Here is a 13,875-nt window from a genome sequence, read left to right on the forward strand (position 1 = left end):
TCAAATGTCAAAGCCTGATGGAAAGCTGTTACCTGAAGATTTGCCAATAGTCAATGCAAATCCTGAAGATTATAATCGACATCATATTCCATCAACGACCACTACCCGATTGGCCAGCTCTCTACAAAGAACCACCAGTCCAAGAATTAAGACCAGCTCCATGACCACCAGCCTGAGACCAGCAGCAAGCTCTGACAGCAGCATTCACTCAACTACACTAATTACAACAACCACTGGTCCTAGTCAGAGTTTATACACCACTGAAAGCTCAACAGCAACAAGCTTCAACACAAAAACCAAACCAGGAGTGAAACCCATACCTGGCCAAAAACCAAAACCTGGCCAAAAGCCTATAACTGGTCCAAAGCCTAAACCTAACATCAAGCCTTCACCTGATAAAAAGAAAAAACCTGATTCTCCTCACCACAAACCCATACCTGACAAAAAGCAAAGACCAGGACAAACTGTGAAGGATGATGGAAAGCATTTACGTAATAATTTGCCCATAACTGATGCAAATCCTAATGACAAAACATCTAATTATGACCAAGATCACTGGCTATCAACCACTACCACAAGCCACTTGGCTGTCTCTCTCCGAACAATCACCAATCCAAGCATTAGGACCAGCTCCATGACCACAAGCTTGCGACCAGCAGCAAGCTCTGACAGCAGCGTTAGCTCAACTACAACAACCACTGACCCTAGTCAGAGTTTATACGCCACTGAAAGCTCAACAGCCACAAGCCTCAGACCTTGGACCACCAGAACAAAGGGCAACACAAAAACCAAACCAGGTGTAAAACCTATACCTTCCCAAAAAACAAATCCAAGTCAAAAACAAGAAAATAACCAAAAGCTTCCTATAACTCACCCAAAGCCCAAACCTGTTGTGAAACCTTCACCTGATAAAAAGAAAAAACCTGATTCTCCTCACAAAAAACCCACACCTGACAAAAAGCTTAAACCAGGACAAATTGTAAAGTCTGATGGGAAGCCTTGGCACGATAATTTGCCAATAACTGATGCCCATCCTAAACATCACCAAAGACCAAATTATGACCAAGATCACTCGCCATCAACGACCGCTACTACTAGCCGATTGGTTAGTTCTCTCCGAACAACCACTAGAACAAACATTATGACCAGGTCGATGACTACCAACCTGAGACCAGCAGGCATTAGCTCAACTACAGCAACTACAACAACCACTGATCCTAGTCTGGGGATATACATCACTCAAAGCTCAACAGCAATAAGCAGTTCTCGGACCACCAGAACGAAAGACAACAGAAGAACCAAAACAGGTGTGAAACCCATACCTGGACCTGCAGTAAAACCAAAGCCAAGCCCAAAGACAACACCTTCTGATACTTCTTTAATTAGTAGGGTTCCAGGAAGCAACCCCAACACCAGTTCTGGAACACCAAGTCCACCAACCAAACCAAATACTAAAAGTGTGACACACTTAGAGAATAAGGTCACACTCAGTCCAAAGGAAACTGCAACCAGACAAACTCCTAAGACATACAGAACAGCAAGCCGCAGTCCTACTCCTAACACCAATGGCCAAACTAGCTCCACTCTACACTCAAAGCTCAGCTCTGACTTAATCTCAACAACCCCTGCCACCTCAAAATCAGACCTCTCTACTCCCAGCCCCATTCCTGTCTCCACTACTTCCAGTGCCCGAGAGCTACGCGTGAAGATTAACCAGGTGGCTGCCGTCCTGAATAACAGCTGGGGCCTAAATGGAGGGCTGCAGGACAAATATAATATGACAAGACATCCAAAGGAAGACGCTGAGAACAGCAACACCAGTGAAAGCCAGCTCCTGATATCAGCTAAAGGTAAGAGATGTTAATCAGTTACTCTTTAACCACTTAAAGCAGGGGTGGGCAACTTTAATGATGAGGGCCACTATATTTTTAACTCCAGAGGGCCACAATGCATATACAGTCAAAAATAGCCGATCTACAAGCGCAAAACGTGTAGCAGTGCATTAAATACATATAGATTGGATATAAAAAAGACTGAAGTAGCCTAATTAAAGTGAGTCATGTGTGCATGGTTGGAATTGTAACAGCTGAAATCATTAATATATCAGTATTCCAGTATTAACCAGCAGGCCGCATTAAGTGAAGTTGGGGGCCGCATGTGGCCCCCGGGCCGCCAGTTGCCCATACATGACTTAAAGGGATAGTTCACCCCTAAAAGATATCTCTATCGATTACTCACCCCATGGAGTTGAATTCATGGATTATGATTATTTTGTCACATTCCTAAACCAATAATTTGAGGAGACTTTGTGTCTCCAAAGGGGACAAAGCCGGCTGGCAGGGAACTGCTGGTCATCAAACTGCCTTTAAGCCCATACAGTATACTTCGATGATTAGCGAAAATAGCTGATCTACAAGCTCACAAATCATCACAAAGCACTGCATTGTAAGTAAGTAGAACTGCTATTTTTCGCTAGTTTTGAAAAATGTATTTATATTTTTTATATTGATTCTTTTTAAAAACTTTAGAGGGGGGAGAGGTCAATCTTTTGAAATAAAGATTAATACAAATAATTTGTGTAGACCTATGCCTAAAATAAAGGTTAAATATTCATCTAGTTAAAAGTGGCTGAACTCAAACATTACAATGCAATGAACTCATGCTCACAGTCTGTGTCTGTTATGATGTAGTTGCTATTTATCAGTGTTTGTATTGAGCATTTCATATAGCAAATGTAATAATAACAACAGAGGAGTTCCTCTACTGTTATGTTGCAAGTTGTTGCATAATCTAATTGTTTCAATAAGTCAACTAGGAGCTGTTATTAAGAAAGCTACTTGGCAGAAATGACATATACAAGTTAATTTGATTAACTTGATTTTCAGAACTATTACACAATATTACACAAACACTGGGGAAGAGAGAGAGAGAGAGAGAGAGAGAGAGAGAGAGAGAGAGAGAGAGAGAGAGAGAGAGAGAGAGAGAGACAGACGGGAAAGGAGTGTGGGAAGTACCTAGGGTGGGAAGGAAAGTGGGAGAGAAAGAGAAAAAATAAAACTATCCATTTTCCTTAGCATGTGACTATTCCTATGAACTTTAATAAACCTTGAAAAAGAGAATGGTGAATTTCTTCAGATGACATTAACTTTTCCAAACTTTTCTTTTTTATACAAAAGAAACTAGTACAAGAAAAAGAAAAAAAAGAAAAGCATTGTGATCAGTTCTCCATGTGGAAATTGTGACATTATTATCCTTTATTATTATTTCTCCATGGAAGTTCTTGATATCACATCAATGGCAAACAGAAGTATCTGAGAAGGCAGTGTGACCAAAGATAATCAATAATGATGAGCATAATTAAATCTGAGATCATCATCTTTGCAACATATGTCGTGTGGCTAATCCTTGTTACATGAGGAATTCGCAGCGTCCATGTCTGTGTGAGCGGTGTTTTGGAATAAAACCCACAGCTGCACATTGCCTTAGACAGAGTAACAGCTTTAAAACATCATTTAATGGCACACAGCTAGTGAATAACTAATTAAGTGTCACATCAATCTTATGGATTCTTCAGCCAAACATAGTCACTTACTGTAAGGTCATACACTACATATCCAGTAGACAAACAACTAAGCCCTTATTAAACTATGCAACTGTAGGCTTTATTTTTCTAAAGGATCACAGGACTTGTTTGTTTTCTGCCTTGATGGGTAATATAGTAATTTGTTTGTTCAATATTAGTGAGACCAAACTGATAGAAGAGATGCAGTGAGTGTTTCACTTTATTTTGGGCTTTCAGTGTATCAGCCCACCGGAAGTTAAGAATGGTTATAACACTGCATGACTAAGTACATTATTATGTGTAAATATCTCCGATCAGTTTGGACTCATTTTGTACTTCCAGCAGCCGGGGAGGAGGGAGGAGGGGGGGAGCGGTGATCCTCCAGCATTACTCTTCATTACTTAACTCATTTGCTGCCAAGCCCGAAAATCCCGGAAGAATCCCATTGTACCTCCCTGCCAAGCCCGTAAATCCCAAAAAAAAAAAAAAAAAAAAAAAACTTTTTTTTTTTTTTTTTTATTTTGACCCCAAAAAATGTTGTAGGCATGATAGCAATCGCGAAATCGCATGTTTAACCCCCATAGCAACCCCATCTTTCAAGCATGGCAGCCATCTTTGTTTACATTTTAGGAAAACATAATGGCTGTTATCTCATGAATGCCTGAACGGATTTCCATTCGGATTTTTTTGTTTGAAAGCTGTGAGCAATGTGGACACACGTGGTGCATGATCTAGGCATGGGTGTGCATGATCCGTGCACTATGAATTACATGGAAGTCTATGGAGACTTATGGCAGGTGGGAGTACGAAGGTATTGTTAAATGGCAGCAGATGAGAAATGTAAAAGGGATAGATCTTTTACTTTCAAATAAGTTTGAGGTCATTTTAAGGTCTACTCAGGCCTTTGTGTGCAATCCCGTTTTTAAGTTGCTTCATTCAGTAAACCCATTGTAACTTCAAACTATTTTAACCATGTTAGATTCATTGAAAACACACATCCTTGGTTCTGGTGACTGATATTGTCCTTCTTGAGAGGGCAGTGTTTCTTCAATTCCTTTATTTTTTTGAAGCAACCTAAAAACATTCTGGAATGCACACAAAAAAACACATTAAAATGACACCAAACATGTTTGAAAGTGAAATATCCCCTTAAAACTCAAACTCAAACCATATTTGTATTTCCCAAATTGTTTTAGACGTGTATTTAACAGGTAGAATCCAAAATCCCCTTTGTGTTTTTGTAAACTAACCTGTTTACTCATTTTATGTATTCTTAGCTGTATCTCTTTTTTATGTTTGTGTCCTGTTTCATACTGCACTACTGTCATGCCACCCTAATTTAATTTCCCTTGTTTGTTATTTATCTATCCTTCTGTCTGTCTATGAAGATGATTAGTCATTTGTAAAACATACTCTTTCTGTCTGCAGTCACCACATCACCGAGAGACTGCTCTGATCATGTAGTCAGAGGAGGGAAGAAACCCAGCGGCATCTACCAGGTGACCCCTGACCCCCATAACAGAACCTTCCCAGTGTTCTGTGACATGGAGCCAGGCAGTGGGGGGTGGACCCTCATACAGAGCCGCCAGGATGGCAGCGTGAGCTTCAACCGGACATGGGCCGAGTACCGATCAGGATTTGGGGAACTGGATGGAGGGGAGTTCTGGCTGGGAAATGATAAGATCCACCTGCTGACCCGCACCAGGGATATGGTGCTGCGCGTGGAGCTGGAGGACTTCCAGGGAGTGAAGGGATATGCAGAGTATGGGCAATTTAGGGTGGCGAGTGAGAGAATGCGCTACCGCCTGACGGTTGGAGGTTATTCGGGCTCTGCAGGCGATGCCCTTCGCTTCAACAGGAGGTATGATCATAACAACAGGGCCTTCACTACGCCAGACAAGGACCATGACCGCTACCCATCCGGGAACTGTGGGGCATACTACAGCTCAGGGTGGTGGTTTGATGCATGCATGGCAGCAAACCTTAACGGGAGATACCATGTGGGGGCATACAAAGGGGTCCGGGATGGTATTTTCTGGGGGACATGGCACAACATAACAAGAGAGTACTATCCCACCAATGATCGACACTCTTTTAAAACTGTCAAAATGATGATCAGACCCAAAGGATTTGCGCCTTGAGTCTTGGACTACCTTTTCATACTTGAAAACAGTATGAGATGACATTATAAGCTTTATGGGTAATTGCAACCAACCACTAACTCCCACCATAAGCTCACAAGCTGTCTTTTAAGCCAAATGATTATTGTGCACTGTTGACACAAGCCTGCCGCCTTGTGTTGGTATATTGCAATACTTTTCTTTTTTTTCCAAGGATTTACTAAATGTATATGAAACTGAGGAAAGGTGTACATAGTAATTACGAAAACTATTCTTATTCATAGAATATATTTTCGTAATCTCAAATCTTTTTCTTAATGGAAATATTGTTTGAAACTAGTTTTTATTCTATGACGACAAGAAAGAGAAATCCTCGTGAAGTTATTGTTCTATCAGTAAAGCCAAAGGGCAATAGAGAGACTGATAAACATTTTAACAGTACTGGAATGTTAATTGTTGGTTGATATACTGTAGTCTATGTTCGTTATCATTTTGAATTTTGAGATCAATAAAATGTGTGTACAAAAAATTCTTTGAATTTGACAAACAACTCTTTGGAACTGATGAAAAATTAGTTGTTTTTATTATTTTAAAATGAAAATGTTTGGCACAGCAGTATCTTGCCGAGATCACAATGACTTAGTGTAAATGTTTTTGTAAATATGGGAAAATTAATGGCCGATTTGTTGGCACCAGTAAACACTGTTGTGCTATGCCCTATCCAGTCATTTGGAGCAAGAAGTTGAAGGATAAAATTAAGTCTGCTATGTACCGTGGCCGTGCATGTTCACATCACGTATAGCCTTTTTAAAGAACATTTCAAATAATTATAATTATTTTATTTGTATCTTTATTTTTTTTAACATTTTGGACAAAATAGCCAATTTTACATCGAGGTGCCCAGATGTCCCTAGTGCTGCCCACCTGTCCTGTATGCAAATCTGGCACGCTGTCGGATTCTTGCAGCAGTTTGGATTTGCTGGCTGCAGATGATCTGGAACGCTCCCAATTTCAACCTGGTCCTGCAGTGGAGAGAGAAGGTGGCGGCGGCCTTAAAGTTTAAACAAACCTGCATTAATATCTCCTGTAATACAAGTGTATTTAAAGCGTATGACGAATGTTCTAAAACTTACTTCCGAAATCAATTTATTCGCAACTATTTGCGTATGGTTGTAGAGACAGTGAGTGAGCAAGTGTGAAGTGACTGAAAACACTCACAATCACAAGACTCCAATTCCCAACATTCTGTTCGAGGCGTGTCCGGTCGGCGTCATGGGATACTTGGCGTCATGAGGAAGCCATGCAGGACGCGTCTGATTGGACGAGATACAGTAATGTGACTTTGGAAGATTACCTAAATGATATTTTTTCCATTTTCCAGAAGGTTATGGTGACAAATGACGTCCTCCGATCAAGAATGTGTTGTTTGCTAAAGTGTTTTGTTTTCCGCAGCAGCGCAGCAGATGGGGCTAGTTTTCCACGTAGCCGACGGCAATAGTGTGCATGCTTCTGCTCTTGTCTTCAGCAGTGTTGTTTACCAACGGTGTCCGTGATGTTCTGGGGTTCAGCAGCGTGTCAGCGGCGTGCATGTGTTGGACTTCTGCGCTGGCAGTCACTAACATCACGCCAACAAACACCCTCTAGCCCGTGGTCCTTAGCAACGTTACGGAATTTATCAACACCTCCCCGTGTGAAGGCAGAGGCTCCATCATCAACAACAACAACAACAACAACCACCAAGGAGGCAGAGAAGCCCCTGAAGCAGTGGGATTTCGCCGTTGACCCGTTCAGCGTAGTGCGCGCACACTTGGGTTGCAACATAGCAGTGTCCTCATTGGATCCACATGACTTCCCTGAGGCGGACCGAGCCTTCGTTACGGTCCACGGTGACGGCACCCAGGGTGTTCCCCACGACTTCCAGGTCCAGTATGATGAACAAAGCAAAGAGCTGTCGGTGTTGGCTGAAAGGGCCAGCAGTGACCTGTCTGTACTACTGACTGCACCCACCAAAAGTAGTAAGTATACTTAGGTTATCACCAAGCAACTCAACAGATAACCAGAGATGTGCAATTCTGGGAAAGTGCAAATCTTATAATTTATACTAGAAATACTGTTCCTACGAAACAGTGTGGGCTCGCTGCTCCCTCATTGGCTAAAGGCCCTGCCTTTGTACTGTTGGCCAGTTTTTTTGAGGAGACCTATAAAGATTTGGTATAACAGAGGGGGCGTAAACAAACATACTGATATAACATACTGGTCTCGAGCCAACATGGTGTTGTTATTTATATCAGGTCACACTTGTTGGTGATGATGTCACCTAGAACGCTGCTCCTCATTGGCTAAGGGCCCTGCCTTTGTACTGTCGTCATTTTTTAGGAGAATAAACTTGACCTATTAAGATTTGGTATAACAGAGGGGGTGTAAAGTTAGCATAACATAATGATATAACATACTGGTATCGAGCCAACGTGTTTATCCACAACTTTCCAACGTCCCATCATGCATTGCGCAGAAGGTGTGCGGCAGCTTCCGGCGCCGCAGCCGAGTGTGATCTACAAGCTCACAACGGTTGCATCTGCGACGCAACGTGAGCTTGTATGTCTGCTGTTAACCGGAAGTGTCCCGCAGATAATGCTACAGAAAATTCTCGCAGAAACAGGTGGATATCAGGTTGCACTTGTTTGTGATGATGTCACCTAGAACGCTGCTCCTCATTGGCCTTTGTACTGGCGGTAATTTTTTTAGGATTATAAACTTGAGTTACTTGACATATAAAGATTTGGTATAACATACTGGTCTCGCCTTTCAGCGAGCCCACAATTAGATATTGTGATGTCAAGTGAAGCATCCTGTCTGATTGGACATGATATTGTCCAATCAGAAAAGGGACATAAAAGGTCCTTTGAACCCAATGGACTTTTGGGGTTACAAAGTTAAATGAAAACAGGTTTACTCAAGGTGACAGAAAAAGGTTAACATTAAACGGGTTTACTTCAGGTGACAGAAAAGTTCTCAGACCTAGAACAATAGTCCTCTTGCCTATAGCAACCACACTAATAAGATGTGTATTTGTGTGCCACTGCCAGATCTCTACATCACCACCCAAGGAAAAGGCAATGTGCACGTCCAGAAAATGGAGTGTGCAGACGTCTGTAAGCTGCAAACGGAGAAGGGCAACTGTGTGCTACACTCAGTCAAGGTAGATGTAAAAGAAAACTCATCCCTGCAATAACTATAAAGTATTTTTGTGCTTATATAATGGTCCAACTTCTGTTTGTATTGCAACAGTGAAAATGAGTCAAAATAAGTAAACAGTCTGAACAGTGAATTCAGCATTTAATTGTTCGACTGCTGATGCTGAACCGAGTCTCCTGTTTGTCCAATCATAGGGTCACCACATTGAGGTGCTGTCCCACGGAGGAAATGTGACTGGTAGGGGCACTATCTACGGCAATGTGGACATCTTTACATCAGGAAATGGTGTATGTCAAAGTTACATTACTTTACTGGCTGCTCTTACAGTTAACAGTCATTAGAGGGCAGTGCTAGCCTATATATTATTTTAAGACTGTCTAGTAGTATTATGTATTTGCAGCTTTGTTTTCACAATTGATATAAAATAAATTATGATTATGCATTTCTATTTTATTAGGACAGTTAAGAGAGACAGGAGTGACTTTTTACGTTGATTGTATTCTCCTGTACAAACATCAGCACCTTGGTGGTTATTCTATTTAGAAACAGGAGACTTCCATGTTTTCAGGCCAAGGACCCCTTAGTTGAGAGAGAGGTGAAGCAGGGACCCCCTCACAACCAGCACAATCATCAGTGTATTTTGGATTCATGTCAATTTGTGTTTTCAGATATTTAACCACTTGAACAGTCAATACTTAATAAACTTGACCTTTCAGTCTGCTTTTTCCCCCTACAACAAACCTCTTTGCCCAAAATAGCCGATTTACAAGCTCACAACGCCTTGCGTGAGCTTGTAGATCTGCTAGTTTTGGCGAAAGTTCTCATAATATGAACGCTAGGGTTCAAGTGGTTAATATAAAAAAGGAGAAAAACATCACACATCATTTTGGAGAACCCCTGTGGTAACTCTGAGGACTCCCTAGGGGTCCCGGACCCCCTGTCAAAGACCCTTGATTTAAAACTATATTCAACATTGACAGGTTTAGTAATCTGCTAAATGCCTAAAATAATCCCTCTGTCTGTAGGCAGTGGACGTGAAGAAGCTCCAAGGAACCATAATGAATGTGTCAACAGAACATGGCCCTCTAAAGGTTAAAGCCATCTATGCTGAGTCCACCTCCGTTACATCCTCCACTGGGAGAGTAGAGCTGGGTCACCTGCATGGTAAGCAAAACAACGCTTCCCATCCTCTTAACCATGCATGGACAAAAATCCTTCTCTCATCATAACGTGGGGAGAGGAAGATTTCAAGAGTGAAAACATTTAGCAGATGCATTGAAAGAATCTTATTTAACCTGAACCAAGAGAAGGTTCAGAGTGACATGCATGTCTGAACTATCTTGTGTGTACTTTATGCATTATATTAAAAGTTAATGTATTATTAAAATGCGGTTGTAGGGCTATTTGAGGTTATGTATTGCAGGTCGAATATTCCATGAGTTATATAAAGTGAATTGCTTCTCAAAAGCCACTTACCAACCCTCGGGGAGGAAAACATGGGATCGAGAAGGCAGACTAGGCCAAATTAAAACATTGTGACTTTGTAATAAACAAGATATATTTTATTATTTATTCATATAATATTTTAATAGATTAAGTGTCGTGCCTATTTCTGGTCTGGATCAAGAAGAGAACGAAATGGAATGCTATGCCAATAGAAGAGGATGAATCATCCACAGAGAATTTGGACTTGTTCCTGACATACTGTACAATATACGATCCTATCTTCCCAGAGGGCATGGAAACAATTACCCTGTTAGCTTCAATATGGAAGGTTTAAGAAAAGTCTGAAAAAGGGGCGTTGTCTCAGGCAGGAATTCCATAGACAAGTCTGCACATATTGGTTACCCTGTCATTGATGTTACTAGGTTTTCAATGTAATGGGTCCCGGGACCCACAGGTGGTCATTCAAATGGGTCCCAGAAAAGTTTTATGAGTCCTCAATACAATGTTTTCGAGCGCTGTGAGCTTGTAGATCGGCTATTTTCAAAATGCTTGCCTATTTCTTATATTTATTTTACAATTTGGCTAATGTTTGAACTTAGAACTACTAAAACTACTAAAACATGTGCCCCTAATGAATTTGGGCGCGCAAAATGGCGTCGGACGTCGGTGGAATCAAAACATTGACGTTTCGATCGCCTGTTTAAGACTTTCTACGTGGATTTTATTTGTGTTAACGTAGGGTAAAGTAGGATGCTTTCACCCATGAACAATGGTGGTGTCTGTGGAATTTTAAAATGTTTTTCTTTTACCGCGACCCGGTAAATTATTTTAACATGGACTCCAATGGAGGCGCATCCCCGGGACCCCAGGACCATGACATGAATGAGTCCCTGGGCGACTTGAATGAGTTTTTGATGCGGGATGCGCACGTAATGACATCACTGGCCCTGTATAGAAAAGTACAGTATGTGCAAAAGCATTGACAGCTGGTCACAGTTGACACCCTTTTGTTTCATCAGGTAATGCCACCGTGAAAAATGTCTCTGGAGATGTAATTGTAGGTAAGCAAGCGTGTTATTCAATTTACAAACATTGAATATATACGGTAAAGAAACACATTTTATGAAGGCACAATGAACTGTGTGTATTGCATCTTACAAAGACAAAAGTACCTGAGGCTTGCCTTGCTGTTGCAGATGGCTCAAATAACGGCAATCTAAAGGTTTCCTCAAAGAGTGGAGACATTGACGCATATGTTGGGGACAATGGCAGTGCTGACCTCCACAGTCAAGAAGGTAAACAGATTGGACAATGCATTCTTACATCATCTGTGTTTGAAGCATTTGCTGTTTTGCGCTTGATTGATGCCGGTATAATGATGATGTTGTACATAATTGTTCAATGACACAACACATCATGAAAGCCCTAAAGCCCTATTTGGACAGTATTAGTAAACGATACACAAATCACAATAGGTTAGGTAACCCAATGACATTAATCCCGTCCAGATTGGCCATGTCTGTTTTTTACGCACCTCAGTGAACACATTTTTCATCAAGTTCTTCTCAGAATTGAAACCTATGTGATTTAACAGACATTTATTTTTGCAAATGTTATGCCACTACCACCCTGTAATATTGGGAATAAACTACAGATATTCCAATCCCATCTGAATGAGTATACGAAACGACAGTCAGATAATTATATCTCAGATTCATCTGCCTTGGTCCAACACTATTGCCTACTCTATGTTTCTCCATTGTCTTTTTGCAAACTCATTCTCCTTAGGGACAGTGTGTGTACGTGTGCCCTCCTCTATAAGTGGCAAAGTGGAGCTGATTGGAGCGTCGGTGGACATCAGCCCAGAGGTCATCCTACACAGTGTGGAACACAAGACGACTGACAGCCAAACCACAGTCACTGGTTACCTACACAGCACGGGGCACAAGACTGACAGCTTAGTGACTAGTTAGTCTCCATTTTTCATTAAACCCTATCCCACATCACTGACTAACTACTGTTACTAACCACACAAATATGGTGTCCTTATTTTGTACAATAGCAGATCTGCAAGCTTACAACGTGTCACACCGGGACACCTTATGGGCTTGTAGATTGGCTATTTTCGCTATCTTTGCAGTAGGGCCTGCGTAGGGATGGGTATCGTTAAGATTTTTCTCCTTATGCTCCTCCTGTAATTTTCTTCTTTTTGTAGTTTTTATTTTGTAGTTTATTTTTTACTGTGTGCTCAATCCAACGTCCCGTTTTTGCAGTGCTCAGAAAGTGAAGGCATGAACGTCATTTTTTACAGTGTAGCCTACTCTATTAACGTCAGTTAATAGAGTAGCTGTACACAGCTAAAGCAGAAGCACTGTCTTCTACAGTTTGGATCAATGGATTTACACGCTTTTCTTTCTTGCACATGTGATTTATAGGGGAGCATTTAGCAACACAGAGCACATTGGTCATGTAGCCTGTTTTGTAGTAAGAACGAGGGAGGCGGGCTTGCTAAACAAACTTTTTAGGGCACTCTAGCTCGGACATAGAACGGGGAGAATTCAGACCGTTCATGCAGTGAACTTGAGTAACAACTGAACTAGGAAAGCTGACGCCTCATTATCAAAACTAGCATAGCACAAAGGTGCAGCCAATGACTGTGACATTAACATGCACATTCTCGTGAAATATACAGCCAGGCTTTAGAACGCCTCTGCTTAGACAACATGTTGGCTGCAGTCTAACAAAACAAGGCAGCGCGTTGCGTGTGTGATGTCATCGCGCATATGCAGGCATCGATAGTGGAATCGTTAAGGACTTTGGCTAATGATTCCAAGGAATCGATCCACGGGGAACCGGTTCTCAACAAGAACCGGTTCTCGATACCCATCCCTAGGCCTGAGTGGCTATACTGTTAACAAGTGATGCAAAAGTGGCATCCATCACCATGATCTAACTCCCTTTCACTACTCTGTCTATTTCCCCCATATTCTCAGGCCATGTGAATAGCTTGCCCCGGGTGGACCAGTGGATCAAGGCTCAGGCCGACCATGGCCCCATCAAGTTGAAGACACAAAGCTGGTTTGAGTCCCTGAAGCTCAGGAGCTGAGTCCTGAATTATGTGTTTTATGGAAGGTTGTAAAAACTGTTGTTTGTTTGCAGGAGCCTTAATTCTGTGAATGAAATGGGTTCTTCCCAACTCTGTACTTGCCGGGAATATATTACGCGCGCTTCATCTGTCTCAAAAGCTAAGCATAGTGAATTTGTCTCTGTGAATGCCTGAATGTAGGGCCTGCTATGAATTACTGTCATGACAAAAAGGGTTATGTTTAAAATATGTATTGTATTTATGCGGACTGAATATGATGTAATACTGAAATACCTCAACTCTGATGACCGTACATAATTGGATATAAAACAGAACATTTCCCCAAACATCTGTTAACACCGTCAAGATGGTTCCATGAAACGATGGGGTCATCACTTCATGTCATGTACAATATATATGTATTATATAAAGTGTGATGAGTTACGAGTCAGTTCCTTCTCTTGTTG

General features: G+C 41.5%; 1 protein-coding gene across 1 annotated transcript; it reads left to right on the plus strand.

Moving 5' to 3' along the window:
- The first annotated feature begins 7,021 nt into the window (after positions 1 to 7,021).
- On the plus strand, positions 7,022 to 13,859 carry fam185a (family with sequence similarity 185 member A). Its single transcript, XM_080737797.1, has 8 exons — positions 7,022 to 7,697; positions 8,769 to 8,881; positions 9,072 to 9,164; positions 9,903 to 10,041; positions 11,343 to 11,384; positions 11,520 to 11,618; positions 12,112 to 12,291; positions 13,317 to 13,859. Exons 1-8 carry the CDS (start codon positions 7,235 to 7,237, stop codon positions 13,427 to 13,429), a joined length of 1,242 nt encoding a protein of 413 aa, XP_080593923.1. The 5' UTR covers positions 7,022 to 7,234; the 3' UTR covers positions 13,430 to 13,859.
- The last annotated feature ends 16 nt before the right edge of the window (positions 13,860 to 13,875 follow it).

This window comes from Nannobrachium achirus (assembly GCF_963921795.1).
Source record: "Nannobrachium achirus genome assembly, chromosome: 11".
Lineage (NCBI taxonomy): Eukaryota > Metazoa > Chordata > Actinopteri > Myctophiformes > Myctophidae > Nannobrachium > Nannobrachium achirus.

What these genes read in the sequence shown, in the direction of transcription:
- fam185a (XM_080737797.1), top strand. Translation starts at nt 7,235, where the DNA reads ATGTTCTGGGGTTCAGCAGCGTGTCAGCGGCGTGCATGTGTTGGACTT. An exon ending in GACTGCACCCACCAAAAGTA is followed by an intron (nt 7,698 to 8,768) that starts GTAAGTATACTT and finishes TGCCACTGCCAG; the next exon opens with ATCTCTACATCACCACCCAA. An exon ending in TCTTTACATCAGGAAATGGT is followed by an intron (nt 9,165 to 9,902) that starts GTATGTCAAAGT and finishes CTCTGTCTGTAG; the next exon opens with GCAGTGGACGTGAAGAAGCT.